This window comes from Sus scrofa, chromosome 16, assembly GCF_000003025.6.
Source record: "Sus scrofa isolate TJ Tabasco breed Duroc chromosome 16, Sscrofa11.1, whole genome shotgun sequence".
Classification (NCBI taxonomy): Eukaryota; Metazoa; Chordata; class Mammalia; order Artiodactyla; family Suidae; genus Sus; species Sus scrofa.
Genome location: NC_010458.4, coordinates 27,727,527 through 27,745,577, shown reverse-complemented (window position 1 = coordinate 27,745,577; position 18,051 = coordinate 27,727,527). Strand labels below are relative to the sequence as shown.

General features: G+C 47.7%; 2 protein-coding genes across 2 annotated transcripts; both read left to right on the top strand.

Annotated features, from left to right (window-relative positions):
- On the top strand, nt 682–1,236 carry ANXA2R (annexin A2 receptor). Its single transcript, XM_021077107.1, has one exon. The coding sequence runs from the start codon at nt 682–684 to the stop codon at nt 1,234–1,236; it is 555 nt and encodes a 184-aa protein (XP_020932766.1).
- On the top strand, nt 15,085–17,079 carry LOC102162264 (annexin-2 receptor). The gene has a single exon (XM_021076774.1). The coding sequence runs from the start codon at nt 15,357–15,359 to the stop codon at nt 15,909–15,911; it is 555 nt and encodes a 184-aa protein (XP_020932433.1). The 5' UTR covers nt 15,085–15,356; the 3' UTR covers nt 15,912–17,079.

Below are 18,051 nucleotides of genomic sequence, written 5' to 3'. Positions count from 1 at the left end.
GCTCTACAGTTTGGACAACCCCACCATTATTACCAATCGTTTCTTTGGCCAAAAAACTATTTCCGTTTTCACTTTAAACCCACCGGGTATCGTCTTCCTTCTAGCTAGACTGGAGATTAACCAGTTTTGACGGAAAAAGCCTCCATCTAATGCTACAATGGGCATTGCGAAGATGAACAGCTCCGGGGTGGGAGCTGGGGAGATACAGCAGTGCTAGGACCCAGTTAGGCCCTGGGAGAATTTAGGGGTTCTACTGGGGAGAGCTTTGCACCCCCCCCCCCGCACTCTGATCAGACTGGAGCACGAGAAACCCGCAGTTTCAGTGCCACACCTCTGTTGCCCAGGAAAACACCCGCGACCGCTCAAGACCACGCTTTGACAACGATCTCTGAAATAGGGTCTGTGCTCAGGGCTCTGGGACCGAATCTGTCTCCCAGAATGGTCCTCACCAGAACCATTTATCTTGGGTTACTATGCGCCTTACGATTTACTTCTATTCCTTTCTGTGTATGTTGTCGTTATTTTTGAGTTTCCTACAACCCGGTTTTCCTGAGGTCTGGCTTGCCTCCGCCCACAAGCCGAGGAGTGCATAAATACCCAGGCCCCTGGCCCTGCAGCAGGCTGATGCCTCAATCAGTCCAAAAGCTCCCTCAGCCTGCTGCTGGCCCGAGGTCCCCTGCGATGGAGCAGCGTTTTCTCGGCCGCGTGAAGGAGGACTGGAACTCCGCAGACGTGGCGCCAGAGGTCCAGCCTCCACCCAGCGAGTGCTTAGCAGAGTCTGGGCCGTGGCCGCTCCCTTTCTACCCGGTACTGGATGAGTTCTCAGGCGACCACGATGATTTCGGTTGCAAATTGCTTTCCAGTCCTTGCTGGCGCCTACATTTTCCCTTCGTGGGAGACCGACTCGGTCCCAGAGCCCCGAGCACCTTGGAACCAAGCCCAGCCCAACTGGCACCGGGAGGAGAGAGGGACCCGGCACCGGAACCCGACGGGCGCCTGCTTCAGCAGCTGGCGTTGGCCAGACCGACCGGGCCCCGCGACAGACAGCAGGACGTCGAGACCCCTGACAGCGGGCCCCCTTCAGAGGACCGGTCTCCTCCTGCCCCCTCTCGGTGGAGCCGCGACGGGCTCGTCTCTGGCTGCTTCGAGTGGATCGGTCGCACCCTGCGCGCCTTGAGCTGCTGTGGCCGCTGCTGGTCCGTCTTTGGCGCCAAGGAGCCCTTGATTGCAGCCTGAGCCTGTTGGGCTCTTGCCCCAGGCAAAGATCCTCGGCTACAAAACCTACCCCTTACATGGAATAAAAACGCATTAAGACCTCAGTTCAGAGATGGTTGTCAAAGCGTGGTCTCTTTCCCCTTGAGCTTCTCGATGCAGTCTGGTCGCTTGGCACTTGCACCTTCCTTGTTGCACAGTGAGCTCAGGGAACAAAACTGCAACCACTATTTCTGCTATTTTCGCCCAGCAGTCCATGGCCCAACTGTCCGTGGCAGTGCCTCTGGCTTTGATGAGCCGGACGTTCTGGCTGGCCGGCAGCAGTGGCGGTCTCTTCCGGGAGCGCTTCCTCCCTCCCAGTACTTTTAAGCGTTAGGGGCGCTGTTTTGCGGGTCTGGCTTTTTTTCTTTTTTCTTTTCTTTTTTCTTTTTCTTTTTAGGGCCGCACCCGGGGCATATGGAGGTTCCCAGGCTAGGGGTCGAATCAAAGCTACAGCTGCCTGCCTACGCCCCAGCCACAGCACAGCCAGATTCGAGCTGCATCTGTGACGTACACCACAGCTCATGGCAATGCCGGACCCTCAACCCATCGAGCGAGGTCAGGGGTCGAACCAGCAACCTCTTGGTTCCTAGTCGGATTCTTTGGCGGGGGCGGGGAAACAAAAGGAACTCCTGGGTCGGTGCTCTGATTGGTGCACCGAGAGGGCGATTTCGCCGCTCACCCAGAATTGTTTCCGACGGAGCCCGCCAAATCCTGAGCGGTTTCTGCGCCGCACGTGGCTTAGTTAGGGTTTTCTGGCCAGCAGCGCTGCTACTTGAGCTGCCGCGCGGGTGTTTTCCTGGGCAACAGAGGTGTGGCACCGAAACTGCGGGTTTCTTGTGCCCCAGTCGGATAGGAGTGCGGGGCGGGGGGGCAAAGCTCTCCACAGTGGAACCCCTAAATTCTCCCAGGGTCTACCTGGGTCCCAGCACCGTCTCATCCTCCACCCGCATAATCTCTAGCCGCAGCCCCAGGGCTGGCACGGAGCCTGTTCGCTTTTGCACTTTCTCTGGCTGTGCTGAGGCCGAGGTATTTTTGTCTCAGACTACATTTGCTTGGAGTGGTTTTCTCGACGGCCGCATCTTTTTCAGTCTCCCCAAACAGGCCGTTTCTCGGTGATTCTCAGTCCTATGGAGTGGGAGATTTCTTAGTCAGAGCAAGGCCCGCTGGAGCGATATTTTAGGGTGGCAAGACGGGATTTAGTCTACCCTGCGATTTTTAAGTCGTAGTCAATTCCGTTTTCAGAACAGCAAGTCCAAGCGGGTTTTGGCGCGGGTCGAAGCTCCAGAGCCAGTCATCCCTTGGCGGACCCGACCTCTCCCCTTAGCCGTAGCTCTCTGGAATCTCTCGCTCAGATGGTGTGTGCCTGACACCCTTAGATTAGGACAATGAAATTATCTCTGAGCCTCTATTTCCCTTCGCAACGCCGGTAGTAGCATTAGATGGGGGCTTTTTCTGTTGAAACTGGTCAATCTCAAATCTAGTTAGAAGCATCATGATACACAGTGGGTTTAAAGTGAAATTAAGGACGTTTTTAACCATAGAAACAATTGGTAATTACCGTGGGCGTGTGCACACTGGAGAGTTTTTTGTTTTTTATTTTTTGCTTTTTAGGGCCTCACCCGCGGCTTATGGAGGTTCCTAGGCTAGGGGTCGAATAGGAACTACAGCTGTCAGCCTACACCACAGCCACAGCAATGAGGGGATCTGAGCCACCCCTGCGGCCACAGCTCCCGGCAACGTCAGATCCTTAACCCACTGAGTTTGGCCAGGGATTGAACCTGAAACCTCATGGTTACTAGTTGGATTCGTTTCCGCTGTGCCACAGTGGGAACTCCAGTAAGTCTGGTTTTTGTTTTTGTTTTTGTTTTGTCTTTTTAGGGCTGTACCCATGGCATATGGAACTTCCCAGACTAGGGATCGAATCACAGCTGTAGCCAATGGCCTACACCACAGCCACAGCGACGTGGGACCTGAGCCTGGTCTGTGACCTACACCACAGCCAGATCCTTTAACCCACTGAGCTAGGCCAGGGATCGAACCTGCATCCTCCTGGATACTTGTCAGATTCATTTCCACTGAGCCATGATGGGATCTCCACACGCTGGATAATGTGATTCCAAGGGATTTTCATTATTTTAATAAAGTTAAAATTTCAACCCCTAAAGTTACATAAGGAAAGCGTATTGAATGACAAATTCATTGCGTATCAAGGCAGGTAAAATATAAGAGTACAATAAATAAAATGGAAAAATAATGAAATTTAACTTTTAAATTAGAAAATAAAAAAACGAAAATAGAAAATAAATTATTTTCACACCAAGACAGTGTTTTGCTCTAAGGTATCAGGGGCTATTGCTCCTCAGGGAGATGGTTTTTGTTGCAGACCCTTTCTGAAAGCCATCATTTTCTCCTGGCAGCACCATGAGTCGCTCCCAAACAGATATTTTGTATTTGGCTATGGAGCCACTGTGCTGCCTGCAATCACTGCTCATTTCCGAGTTTCTCATGGTCCATGTGGCTGGCAGCACAGAGACCAAAGGGCCAGTGGCTGCTTAGTTACTTTCCAGGGGATTGAGGGGTGGGGGGTGGGGTCTCAGCAGGGGTGCAACAGTTCCCAATGATTTATAGGGCTAGTTTTCAGCCCAGTTTCCTTATAATTCCCTTTTCTTTGGTTTGTTGTCTTCTGGTTATGAATTTTCAACAGAGTGATTTTTTTTTCCACCTTGGTCTGCTTCGCCCCCCCTTACAATTTTTCATTAGCACAATTTTTTTATTAGAATGATTTGTTTTGGTTAACTTTCATTTCTTTGGTTTGTTTTTCTCTCATTACATTTTTTCATTACAACAATATATTTTGAATTGTACTGCTTTTTTCCCATTTACAATTTTTCATTAGAATGATTTTTTAATTTAGTCTTTTTACATTTTTTGTTCTGTTTTTCTCTCATGTTTTTTCATCACAATGATATATTTTGATTTGCACCATTTCCCCCATTAACAAATTTTTATTAGAACAATATATTTCAGGTTTTTTGTGCCTTTTTTTAGTTTGTTTCATTCCCAGTATGTTGTTTCACCAGAAGGCTACATTTGAATTTGGGCCAGTTTCCCCCCATGTTAACATTTCTCATTAGAAAGATTAATTTCATGTCTGTGTGCCCCTTTTTTGTTTCTTTCCCTGTCTTTATGATTTTTCATCAGTACAATTTATTTCTATTTTCTCTTTTTCCTATTTACAATTTTTCAATAGAACTTTTTGTTTTGGTTCACAGTCTTTTCTAATGTTTGTTTTTTCCCAGTAATTTTTATCATCAGAACCATGTATAGTTCCATTTACACCGCTTTCCCACTTTCACAATTTGTTTTTGTTTTTGTTTTTTGCTTTTTAGGGCCTCACCGTCCTCATATGGAGGTTCCAAGGCTAGGGGTCGAATCGGAGCTGCCGGCCTATGCGATCCCAGCCGCGTCTGAGACCTACACCACAGCTCATGGCAATGCCAGATCCTTAACCCACTGAATGAGGCCAGGGATTGAACTGAAACCTCGTGGTTTCTAGTCAAGATTCTTTTCCGCTGCGCTACGACGACGGGAACTCCTTATTACGACTTTTCATCAAAACGATTTATTTCCATTTGCTCTGCTTCCCCTCTCCATTTACAGTTTTTCATTAGAACGATTTAATCCAATTTGCCGTGCTTTCGTCTTTTTTCTTTTTCTGCTCAGTTTACAATTTTTCATCAGAACCACTTATTTTGGTTCACTGTCTTTGTTTTCCTCCCATTACAACTTTTCATCAGAATGCTGTATTTCGATTTGAACCGATTTGCACTCTTATTTTCTACCCGTTTTTAAATTTTCATTAGAATGATTTCTTTCGATTTACAGTTTTTCCCCTCCCATTGTATTTTTCAATCAGATGAATGTTTTGGTTCACTGTCTTGTTTTCCCCATCACGTTTCTTCTTCTTATTATTATTAGAACGATTTATTTCGGTTTGCTATAGGATGTTATTATTTTATTCGGTCCTGTTTGCTATAGATTTCTTGGTTTCCTTTCTTTTTTAGAAAAACCTAAGTTACTATTTTTCACCGTAACCATTTATCTCGGGTTACTATGCGCCTTACGATTTACTTCTATTCCTTTCTGTGTATGTTGTCGTTATTTTTGAGTTTCCTACAACCCGGTTTTCCTGAGGTCTGGCTTGCCTCCGCCCACAAGCCGAGGAGTGCATAAATACCCAGGCCCCTGGCCCTGCAGCAGGCTGATTCCTCAATCAGTCCAAAAGCTCCCTCAGCCTGCTGCTGGCCCGAGGTCCCCTGCGATGGAGCAGCGTTTTCTCGGCCGCGTGAAGGAGGACTGGAACTCCGCAGACGTGGCGCCAGAGGTCCAGCCTCCACCCAGCGAGTGCTTAGCAGAGTCTGGGCCGTGGCCGCTCCCTTTCTACCCGGTACTGGATGAGTTCTCAGGCGACCACGATGATTTCGGTTGCAAATTGCTTTCCAGTCCTTGCTGGCGCCTACATTTTCCCTTCGTGGGAGACCGACTCGGTCCCAGAGCCCCGAGCACCTTGGAACCAAGCCCAGCCCAACTGGCACCGGGAGGAGAGAGGGACCCGGCACCGGAACCCGACGGGCGCCTGCTTCAGCAGCTGGCGTTGGCCAGACCGACCGGGCCCCGCGACAGACAGCAGGACGTCGAGACCCCTGACAGCGGGCCCCCTTCAGAGGACCGGTCTCCTCCTGCCCCCTCTCGGTGGAGCCGCGACGGGCTCGTCTCTGGCTGCTTCGAGTGGATCGGTCGCACCCTGCGCGCCTTGAGCTGCTGTGGCCGCTGCTGGTCCGTCTTTGGCGCCAAGGAGCCCTTGATTGCAGCCTGAGCCTGTTGGGCTCTTGCCCCAGGCAAAGATCCTCGGCTACAAAACCTACCCCTTACATGGAATAAAAACGCATTAAGACCTCAGTTCAGAGATGGTTGTCAAAGCGTGGTCTCTTTCCCCTTGAGCTTCTCGATGCAGTCTGGTCGCTTGGCACTTGCACCTTCCTTGTTGCACAGTGAGCTCAGGGAACAAAACTGCAACCACTATTTCTGCTATTTTCGCCCAGCAGTCCATGGCCCAACTGTCCGTGGCAGTGCCTCTGGCTTTGATGAGCCGGACGTTCTGGCTGGCCGGCAGCAGTGGCGGTCTCTTCCGGGAGCGCTTCCTCCCTCCCAGTACTTTTAAGCGTTAGGGGCGCTGTTTTGCGGGTCTGGCTTTTTTTCTTTTTTCTTTTCTTTTTTCTTTTTCTTTTTAGGGCCGCACCCGGGGCATATGGAGGTTCCCAGGCTAGGGGTCGAATCAAAGCTACAGCTGCCTGCCTACGCCCCAGCCACAGCACAGCCAGATTCGAGCTGCATCTGTGACGTACACCACAGCTCATGGCAATGCCGGACCCTCAACCCATCGAGCGAGGTCAGGGGTCGAACCAGCAACCTCTTGGTTCCTAGTCGGATTCTTTGGCGGGGGCGGGGAAACAAAAGGAACTCCTGGGTCGGTGCTCTGATTGGTGCACCGAGAGGGCGATTTCGCCGCTCACCCAGAATTGTTTCCGACGGAGCCCGCCAAATCCTGAGCGGTTTCTGCGCCGCACGTGGCTTAGTTAGGGTTTTCTGGCCAGCAGCGCTGCTACTTGAGCTGCCGCGCGGGTGTTTTCCTGGGCAACAGAGGTGTGGCACCGAAACTGCGGGTTTCTTGTGCCCCAGTCGGATAGGAGTGCGGGGCGGGGGGGCAAAGCTCTCCACAGTGGAACCCCTAAATTCTCCCAGGTCTACCTGGGTCCCAGCACCGTCTCATCCTCCACCCGCATAATCTCTAGCCGCAGCCCCAGGGCTGGCACGGAGCCTGTTCGCTTTTGCACTTTCTCTGGCTGTGCTGAGGCCGAGGTATTTTTGTCTCAGACTACATTTGCTTGGAGTGGTTTTCTCGACGGCCGCATCTTTTTCAGTCTCCCCAAACAGGCCGTTTCTCGGTGATTCTCAGTCCTATGGAGTGGGAGATTTCTTAGTCAGAGCAAGGCCCGCTGGAGCGATATTTTAGGGTGGCAAGACGGGATTTAGTCTACCCTGCGATTTTTAAGTCGTAGTCAATTCCGTTTTCAGAACAGCAAGTCCAAGCGGGTTTTGGCGCGGGTCGAAGCTCCAGAGCCAGTCATCCCTTGGCGGACCCGACCTCTCCCCTTAGCCGTAGCTCTCTGGAATCTCTCGCTCAGATGGTGTGTGCCTGACACCCTTAGATTAGGACAATGAAATTATCTCTGAGCCTCTATTTCCCTTCGCAACGCCGGTAGTAGCATTAGATGGGGGCTTTTTCTGTTGAAACTGGTCAATCTCAAATCTAGTTAGAAGCATCATGATACACAGTGGGTTTAAAGTGAAATTAAGGACGTTTTTAACCATAGAAACAATTGGTAATTACCGTGGGCGTGTGCACACTGGAGAGTTTTTGTTTTTTATTTTTTGCTTTTTAGGGCCTCACCCGCGGCTTATGGAGGTTCCTAGGCTAGGGGTCGAATAGGAACTACAGCTGTCAGCCTACACCACAGCCACAGCAATGAGGGGATCTGAGCCACCCCTGCGGCCACAGCTCCCGGCAACGTCAGATCCTTAACCCACTGAGTTTGGCCAGGGATTGAACCTGAAACCTCATGGTTACTAGTTGGATTCGTTTCCGCTGTGCCACAGTGGGAACTCCAGTAAGTCTGGTTTTTGTTTTTGTTTTTGTTTTGTCTTTTTAGGGCTGTACCCATGGCATATGGAACTTCCCAGACTAGGGATCGAATCACAGCTGTAGCCAATGGCCTACACCACAGCCACAGCGACGTGGGACCTGAGCCTGGTCTGTGACCTACACCACAGCCAGATCCTTTAACCCACTGAGCTAGGCCAGGGATCGAACCTGCATCCTCCTGGATACTTGTCAGATTCATTTCCACTGAGCCATGATGGGATCTCCACACGCTGGATAATGTGATTCCAAGGGATTTTCATTATTTTAATAAAGTTAAAATTTCAACCCCTAAAGTTACATAAGGAAAGCGTATTGAATGACAAATTCATTGCGTATCAAGGCAGGTAAAATATAAGAGTACAATAAATAAAATGGAAAAATAATGAAATTTAACTTTTAAATTAGAAAATAAAAAAACGAAAATAGAAAATAAATTATTTTCACACCAAGACAGTGTTTTGCTCTAAGGTATCAGGGGCTATTGCTCCTCAGGGAGATGGTTTTTGTTGCAGACCCTTTCTGAAAGCCATCATTTTCTCCTGGCAGCACCATGAGTCGCTCCCAAACAGATATTTTGTATTTGGCTATGGAGCCACTGTGCTGCCTGCAATCACTGCTCATTTCCGAGTTTCTCATGGTCCATGTGGCTGGCAGCACAGAGCCCAAAGGGCCAGTGGCTGCTTAGTTACTTTCCAGGGGATTGAGGGGTGGGGGGTGGGGTCTCAGCAGGGGTGCAACAGTTCCCAATGATTTATAGGGCTAGTTTTCAGCCCAGTTTCCTTATAATTCCCTTTTCTTTGGTTTGTTGTCTTCTGGTTATGAATTTTCAACAGAGTGATTTTTTTTTCCACCTTGGTCTGCTTCGCCCCCCCTTACAATTTTTCATTAGCACAATTTTTTTATTAGAATGATTTGTTTTGGTTAACTTTCATTTCTTTGGTTTGTTTTTCTCTCATTACATTTTTTCATTACAACAATATATTTTGAATTGTACTGCTTTTTTCCCATTTACAATTTTTCATTAGAATGATTTTTTAATTTAGTCTTTTTACATTTTTTGTTCTGTTTTTCTCTCATGTTTTTTCATCACAATGATATATTTTGATTTGCACCATTTCCCCCATTAACAAATTTTTATTAGAACAATATATTTCAGGTTTTTGTGCCTTTTTTTAGTTTGTTTCATTCCCAGTATGTTGTTTCACCAGAAGGCTACATTTGAATTTGGGCCAGTTTCCCCCCATGTTAACATTTCTCATTAGAAAGATTAATTTCATGTCTGTGTGCCCCTTTTTTGTTTCTTTCCCTGTCTTTATGATTTTTCATCAGTACAATTTATTTCTATTTTCTCTTTTTCCTATTTACAATTTTTCAATAGAACTTTTTGTTTTGGTTCACAGTCTTTTCTAATGTTTGTTTTTTCCCAGTAATTTTTATCATCAGAACCATGTATAGTTCCATTTACACCGCTTTCCCACTTTCACAATTTGTTTTTGTTTTTGTTTTTTGCTTTTTAGGGCCTCACCGTCCTCATATGGAGGTTCCAAGGCTAGGGGTCGAATCGGAGCTGCCGGCCTATGCGATCCCAGCCGCGTCTGAGACCTACACCACAGCTCATGGCAATGCCAGATCCTTAACCCACTGAATGAGGCCAGGGATTGAACTGAAACCTCGTGGTTTCTAGTCAAGATTCTTTTCCGCTGCGCTACGACGACGGGAACTCCTTATTACGACTTTTCATCAAAACGATTTATTTCCATTTGCTCTGCTTCCCCTCTCCATTTACAGTTTTTCATTAGAACGATTTAATCCAATTTGCCGTGCTTTCGTCTTTTTTCTTTTTCTGCTCAGTTTACAATTTTTCATCAGAACCACTTATTTTGGTTCACTGTCTTTGTTTTCCTCCCATTACAACTTTTCATCAGAATGCTGTATTTCGATTTGAACCGATTTGCACTCTTATTTTCTACCCGTTTTTAAATTTTCATTAGAATGATTTCTTTCGATTTACAGTTTTTCCCCTCCCATTGTATTTTTCAATCAGATGAATGTTTTGGTTCACTGTCTTGTTTTCCCCATCACGTTTCTTCTTCTTATTATTATTAGAACGATTTATTTCGGTTTGCTATAGGATGTTATTATTTTATTCGGTCCTGTTTGCTATAGATTTCTTGGTTTCCTTTCTTTTTTAGAAAAACCTAAGTTACTATTTTTCACCGTAACCATTTATCTCGGGTTACTATGCGCCTTACGATTTACTTCTATTCCTTTCTGTGTATGTTGTCGTTATTTTTGAGTTTCCTACAACCCGGTTTTCCTGAGGTCTGGCTTGCCTCCGCCCACAAGCCGAGGAGTGCATAAATACCCAGGCCCCTGGCCCTGCAGCAGGCTGATTCCTCAATCAGTCCAAAAGCTCCCTCAGCCTGCTGCTGGCCCGAGGTCCCCTGCGATGGAGCAGCGTTTTCTCGGCCGCGTGAAGGAGGACTGGAACTCCGCAGACGTGGCGCCAGAGGTCCAGCCTCCACCCAGCGAGTGCTTAGCAGAGTCTGGGCCGTGGCCGCTCCCTTTCTACCCGGTACTGGATGAGTTCTCAGGCGACCACGATGATTTCGGTTGCAAATTGCTTTCCAGTCCTTGCTGGCGCCTACATTTTCCCTTCGTGGGAGACCGACTCGGTCCCAGAGCCCCGAGCACCTTGGAACCAAGCCCAGCCCAACTGGCACCGGGAGGAGAGAGGGACCCGGCACCGGAACCCGACGGGCGCCTGCTTCAGCAGCTGGCGTTGGCCAGACCGACCGGGCCCCGCGACAGACAGCAGGACGTCGAGACCCCTGACAGCGGGCCCCCTTCAGAGGACCGGTCTCCTCCTGCCCCCTCTCGGTGGAGCCGCGACGGGCTCGTCTCTGGCTGCTTCGAGTGGATCGGTCGCACCCTGCGCGCCTTGAGCTGCTGTGGCCGCTGCTGGTCCGTCTTTGGCGCCAAGGAGCCCTTGATTGCAGCCTGAGCCTGTTGGGCTCTTGCCCCAGGCAAAGATCCTCGGCTACAAAACCTACCCCTTACATGGAATAAAAACGCATTAAGACCTCAGTTCAGAGATGGTTGTCAAAGCGTGGTCTCTTTCCCCTTGAGCTTCTCGATGCAGTCTGGTCGCTTGGCACTTGCACCTTCCTTGTTGCACAGTGAGCTCAGGGAACAAAACTGCAACCACTATTTCTGCTATTTTCGCCCAGCAGTCCATGGCCCAACTGTCCGTGGCAGTGCCTCTGGCTTTGATGAGCCGGACGTTCTGGCTGGCCGGCAGCAGTGGCGGTCTCTTCCGGGAGCGCTTCCTCCCTCCCAGTACTTTTAAGCGTTAGGGGCGCTGTTTTGCGGGTCTGGCTTTTTTTCTTTTTTCTTTTCTTTTTTCTTTTTCTTTTTAGGGCCGCACCCGGGGCATATGGAGGTTCCCAGGCTAGGGGTCGAATCAAAGCTACAGCTGCCTGCCTACGCCCCAGCCACAGCACAGCCAGATTCGAGCTGCATCTGTGACGTACACCACAGCTCATGGCAATGCCGGACCCTCAACCCATCGAGCGAGGTCAGGGGTCGAACCAGCAACCTCTTGGTTCCTAGTCGGATTCTTTGGCGGGGGCGGGGAAACAAAAGGAACTCCTGGGTCGGTGCTCTGATTGGTGCACCGAGAGGGCGATTTCGCCGCTCACCCAGAATTGTTTCCGACGGAGCCCGCCAAATCCTGAGCGGTTTCTGCGCCGCACGTGGCTTAGTTAGGGTTTTCTGGCCAGCAGCGCTGCTACTTGAGCTGCCGCGCGGGTGTTTTCCTGGGCAACAGAGGTGTGGCACCGAAACTGCGGGTTTCTTGTGCCCCAGTCGGATAGGAGTGCGGGGCGGGGGGGGCAAAGCTCTCCACAGTGGAACCCCTAAATTCTCCCAGGGTCTACCTGGGTCCCAGCACCGTCTCATCCTCCACCCGCATAATCTCTAGCCGCAGCCCCAGGGCTGGCACGGAGCCTGTTCGCTTTTGCACTTTCTCTGGCTGTGCTGAGGCCGAGGTATTTTTGTCTCAGACTACATTTGCTTGGAGTGGTTTTCTCGACGGCCGCATCTTTTTCAGTCTCCCCAAACAGGCCGTTTCTCGGTGATTCTCAGTCCTATGGAGTGGGAGATTTCTTAGTCAGAGCAAGGCCCGCTGGAGCGATATTTTAGGGTGGCAAGACGGGATTTAGTCTACCCTGCGATTTTTAAGTCGTAGTCAATTCCGTTTTCAGAACAGCAAGTCCAAGCGGGTTTTGGCGCGGGTCGAAGCTCCAGAGCCAGTCATCCCTTGGCGGACCCGACCTCTCCCCTTAGCCGTAGCTCTCTGGAATCTCTCGCTCAGATGGTGTGTGCCTGACACCCTTAGATTAGGACAATGAAATTATCTCTGAGCCTCTATTTCCCTTCGCAACGCCGGTAGTAGCATTAGATGGGGGCTTTTTCTGTTGAAACTGGTCAATCTCAAATCTAGTTAGAAGCATCATGATACACAGTGGGTTTAAAGTGAAATTAAGGACGTTTTTAACCATAGAAACAATTGGTAATTACCGTGGGCGTGTGCACACTGGAGAGTTTTTTGTTTTTATTTTTTGCTTTTTAGGGCCTCACCCGCGGCTTATGGAGGTTCCTAGGCTAGGGGTCGAATAGGAACTACAGCTGTCAGCCTACACCACAGCCACAGCAATGAGGGGATCTGAGCCACCCCTGCGGCCACAGCTCCCGGCAACGTCAGATCCTTAACCCACTGAGTTTGGCCAGGGATTGAACCTGAAACCTCATGGTTACTAGTTGGATTCGTTTCCGCTGTGCCACAGTGGGAACTCCAGTAAGTCTGGTTTTGTTTTTGTTTTTGTTTTGTCTTTTAGGGCTGTACCCATGGCATATGGAACTTCCCAGACTAGGGATCGAATCACAGCTGTAGCCAATGGCCTACACCACAGCCACAGCGACGTGGGACCTGAGCCTGGTCTGTGACCTACACCACAGCCAGATCCTTTAACCCACTGAGCTAGGCCAGGGATCGAACCTGCATCCTCCTGGATACTTGTCAGATTCATTTCCACTGAGCCATGATGGGATCTCCACACGCTGGATAATGTGATTCCAAGGGATTTTCATTATTTTAATAAAGTTAAAATTTCAACCCCTAAAGTTACATAAGGAAAGCGTATTGAATGACAAATTCATTGCGTATCAAGGCAGGTAAAATATAAGAGTACAATAAATAAAATGGAAAAATAATGAAATTTAACTTTTAAATTAGAAAATAAAAAAACGAAAATAGAAAATAAATTATTTTCACACCAAGACAGTGTTTTGCTCTAAGGTATCAGGGGCTATTGCTCCTCAGGGAGATGGTTTTTGTTGCAGACCCTTTCTGAAAGCCATCATTTTCTCCTGGCAGCACCATGAGTCGCTCCCAAACAGATATTTTGTATTTGGCTATGGAGCCACTGTGCTGCCTGCAATCACTGCTCATTTCCGAGTTTCTCATGGTCCATGTGGCTGGCAGCACAGAGCCCAAAGGGCCAGTGGCTGCTTAGTTACTTTCCAGGGGATTGAGGGTGGGGGGTGGGGTCTCAGCAGGGGTGCAACAGTTCCCAATGATTTATAGGGCTAGTTTTCAGCCCAGTTTCCTTATAATTCCCTTTTCTTTGGTTTGTTGTCTTCTGGTTATGAATTTTCAACAGAGTGATTTTTTTTTCCACCTTGGTCTGCTTCGCCCCCCCTTACAATTTTTCATTAGCACAATTTTTTTATTAGAATGATTTGTTTTGGTTAACTTTCATTTCTTTGGTTTGTTTTTCTCTCATTACATTTTTTCATTACAACAATATATTTTGAATTGTACTGCTTTTTTCCCATTTACAATTTTTCATTAGAATGATTTTTTAATTTAGTCTTTTTACATTTTTTGTTCTGTTTTTCTCTCATGTTTTTTCATCACAATGATATATTTTGATTTGCACCATTTCCCCCATTAACAAATTTTTATTAGAACAATATATTTCAGGTTTTTTGTGCCTTTTTTTAGTTTGTTTCATTCCCAGTATGTTGTTTCACCAGAAGGCTACATTTGAATTTGGGCCAGTTTCCCCCCATGTTAACATTTCTCATTAGAAAGATTAATTTCATGTCTGTGTGCCCCTTTTTTGTTTCTTTCCCTGTCTTTATGATTTTTCATCAGTACAATTTATTTCTATTTTCTCTTTTTCCTATTTACAATTTTTCAATAGAACTTTTTGTTTTGGTTCACAGTCTTTTCTAATGTTTGTTTTTTCCCAGTAATTTTTATCATCAGAACCATGTATAGTTCCATTTACACCGCTTTCCCACTTTCACAATTTGTTTTTGTTTTTGTTTTTTGCTTTTTAGGGCCTCACCGTCCTCATATGGAGGTTCCAAGGCTAGGGGTCGAATCGGAGCTGCCGGCCTATGCGATCCCAGCCGCGTCTGAGACCTACACCACAGCTCATGGCAATGCCAGATCCTTAACCCACTGAATGAGGCCAGGGATTGAACTGAAACCTCGTGGTTTCTAGTCAAGATTCTTTTCCGCTGCGCTACGACGACGGGAACTCCTTATTACGACTTTTCATCAAAACGATTTATTTCCATTTGCTCTGCTTCCCCTCTCCATTTACAGTTTTTCATTAGAACGATTTAATCCAATTTGCCGTGCTTTCGTCTTTTTTCTTTTTCTGCTCAGTTTACAATTTTTCATCAGAACCACTTATTTTGGTTCACTGTCTTTGTTTTCCTCCCATTACAACTTTTCATCAGAATGCTGTATTTCGATTTGAACCGATTTGCACTCTTATTTTCTACCCGTTTTTAAATTTTCATTAGAATGATTTCTTTCGATTTACAGTTTTTCCCCTCCCATTGTATTTTTCAATCAGATGAATGTTTTGGTTCACTGTCTTGTTTTCCCCATCACGTTTCTTCTTCTTATTATTATTAGAACGATTTATTTCGGTTTGCTATAGGATGTTATTATTTTATTCGGTCCTGTTTGCTATAGATTTCTTGGTTTCCTTTCTTTTTAGAAAAACCTAAGTTACTATTTTTCACCGTAACCATTTATCTCGGGTTACTATGCGCCTTACGATTTACTTCTATTCCTTTCTGTGTATGTTGTCGTTATTTTTGAGTTTCCTACAACCCGGTTTTCCTGAGGTCTGGCTTGCCTCCGCCCACAAGCCGAGGAGTGCATAAATACCCAGGCCCCTGGCCCTGCAGCAGGCTGATTCCTCAATCAGTCCAAAAGCTCCCTCAGCCTGCTGCTGGCCCGAGGTCCCCTGCGATGGAGCAGCGTTTTCTCGGCCGCGTGAAGGAGGACTGGAACTCCGCAGACGTGGCGCCAGAGGTCCAGCCTCCACCCAGCGAGTGCTTAGCAGAGTCTGGGCCGTGGCCGCTCCCTTTCTACCCGGTACTGGATGAGTTCTCAGGCGACCACGATGATTTCGGTTGCAAATTGCTTTCCAGTCCTTGCTGGCGCCTACATTTTCCCTTCGTGGGAGACCGACTCGGTCCCAGAGCCCCGAGCACCTTGGAACCAAGCCCAGCCCAACTGGCACCGGGAGGAGAGAGGGACCCGGCACCGGAACCCGACGGGCGCCTGCTTCAGCAGCTGGCGTTGGCCAGACCGACCGGGCCCCGCGACAGACAGCAGGACGTCGAGACCCCTGACAGCGGGCCCCCTTCAGAGGACCGGTCTCCTCCTGCCCCCTCTCGGTGGAGCCGCGACGGGCTCGTCTCTGGCTGCTTCGAGTGGATCGGTCGCACCCTGCGCGCCTTGAGCTGCTGTGGCCGCTGCTGGTCCGTCTTTGGCGCCAAGGAGCCCTTGATTGCAGCCTGAGCCTGTTGGGCTCTTGCCCCAGGCAAAGATCCTCGGCTACAAAACCTACCCCTTACATGGAATAAAAACGCATTAAGACCTCAGTTCAGAGATGGTTGTCAAAGCGTGGTCTCTTTCCCCTTGAGCTTCTCGATGCAGTCTGGTCGCTTGGCACTTGCACCTTCCTTGTTGCACAGTGAGCTCAGGGAACAAAACTGCAACCACTATTTCTGCTATTTTCGCCCAGCAGTCCATGGCCCAACTGTCCGTGGCAGTGCCTCTGGCTTTGATGAGCCGGACGTTCTGGCTGGCCGGCAGCAGTGGCGGTCTCTTCCGGGAGCGCTTCCTCCCTCCCAGTACTTTGAAGCACAGTTTTCCTGGCTGAGCCTCTGATTGGTGCACGGCCAAGAACTGTTTCTTGTCCAACCGGAAGTGTTTCAGAAGGAGTGCTTCAAATCTTGTCCTTTTTGGGAGGGATGTTTCTTTCCAGTATCTTTTATTATCACAAGGATATATTTCGATTTGCACCGCTTTCCCCCTCACCCCCGTTCACAAATTTTCATTAGAACAATTGATTTTGATTCATTGTCTTTTTTTCCTCCTCCCAGTACGGTTTATGGCCAGAAAGATATATTTCGATTTGCAGTGCTTCCCAAAGCTCCGGCTTACAATTTTTATTAAAACGGTTTAACTCCGTTCACTGCCTTTCCCCACAACTACGTTGTTCCAGTAGAACGATATATTTCCATTTGCACCGCCTCCTCTCCTTTACAATCTTTCATTAAAACTATTTATTTTCAGTGTCTTCCCCATTACGTTTTTTCATCAAAACGACTTATTTCTATTTGGGCCCTTACCCTCCTTTTACAAATTTTCATTAGAATGGTTTATTTTAGTTCTTTGTGACTTGGGGGGGGAAATTATTTCCCTCCTGTTATGATTCTTCATAGATCGATTTACTTAGGTTTGTTGACTTTTTTGTTTCTTTTCCCCCCAGTAATGCTTATCATCAGAACGATATATTTCTGTTCTGATTTGCACCGCTTTTCCCCGCTGTTTACAATATCTCACTGCAAGGATTCTTCTCGGGTGTATCTCGGTTTTTTTCCACCACCACGGTATTTCGATTTCATCATTCCCTCACCACACACCCCATTTACAAGTTTTCATCATATCGATGTATTTCACTTTGTCGTGCCCTTTTCTGGGGTTTCTTTTCCCCCCAGTAATGCTTATCATCAGAACGATATATTTCTGTTCTGATTTGCACCGCTTTTCCCCGCTGTTTACAATATCTCACTGCAAGGATTCTTCTCGGGTGTATCTCGGTTTTTTCCACCACCACGGTATTTCGATTTCATCATTCCCTCACCACACACCCCATTTACAAGTTTTCATCATATCGATGTATTTCACTTTGTCGTGCCTTTTTCTGGGGTTTCTTTTCCCCCCAGTAATGCTTATCATCAGAACGATATATTTCTGTTCTGATTTGCACCGCTTTTCCCCGCTGTTTACAATATCTCACTGCAAGGATTCTTCTCGGGTGTATCTCGGTTTTTTTCCACCACCACGGTATTTCGATTTCATCATTCCCTCACCACACACCCCATTTACAAGTTTTCATCATATCGATGTATTTCACTTTGTCGTGCCCTTTTCTGGGGTTTCTTTTCCCCCCAGTAATGCTTATCATCAGAACGATATATTTCTGTTCTGATTTGCACCGCTTTTCCCCGCTGTTTACAATATCTCACTGCAAGGATTCTTCTCGGGTGTATCTCGGTTTTTTTCCACCACCACGGTATTTCGATTTCATCATTCCCTCACCACACACCCCATTTACAAGTTTTCATCATATCGATGTATTTCACTTTGTCGTGCCCTTTTCTGGGGTTTCTTTTCCCCCAGTAATGCTTATCATCAGAACGATATATTTCTGTTCTGATTTGCACCGCTTTTCCCCGCTGTTTACAATATCTCACTGCAAGGATTCTTCTCGGGTGTATCTCGGTTTTTTTCCACCACCACGGTATTTCGATTTCATCATTCCCTCACCACACACCCCATTTACAAGTTTTCATCATATCGATGTATTTCACTTTGTCGTGCCCTTTTCTGGGGTTTCTTTTCCCCCCAGTAATGCTTATCATCACAACGA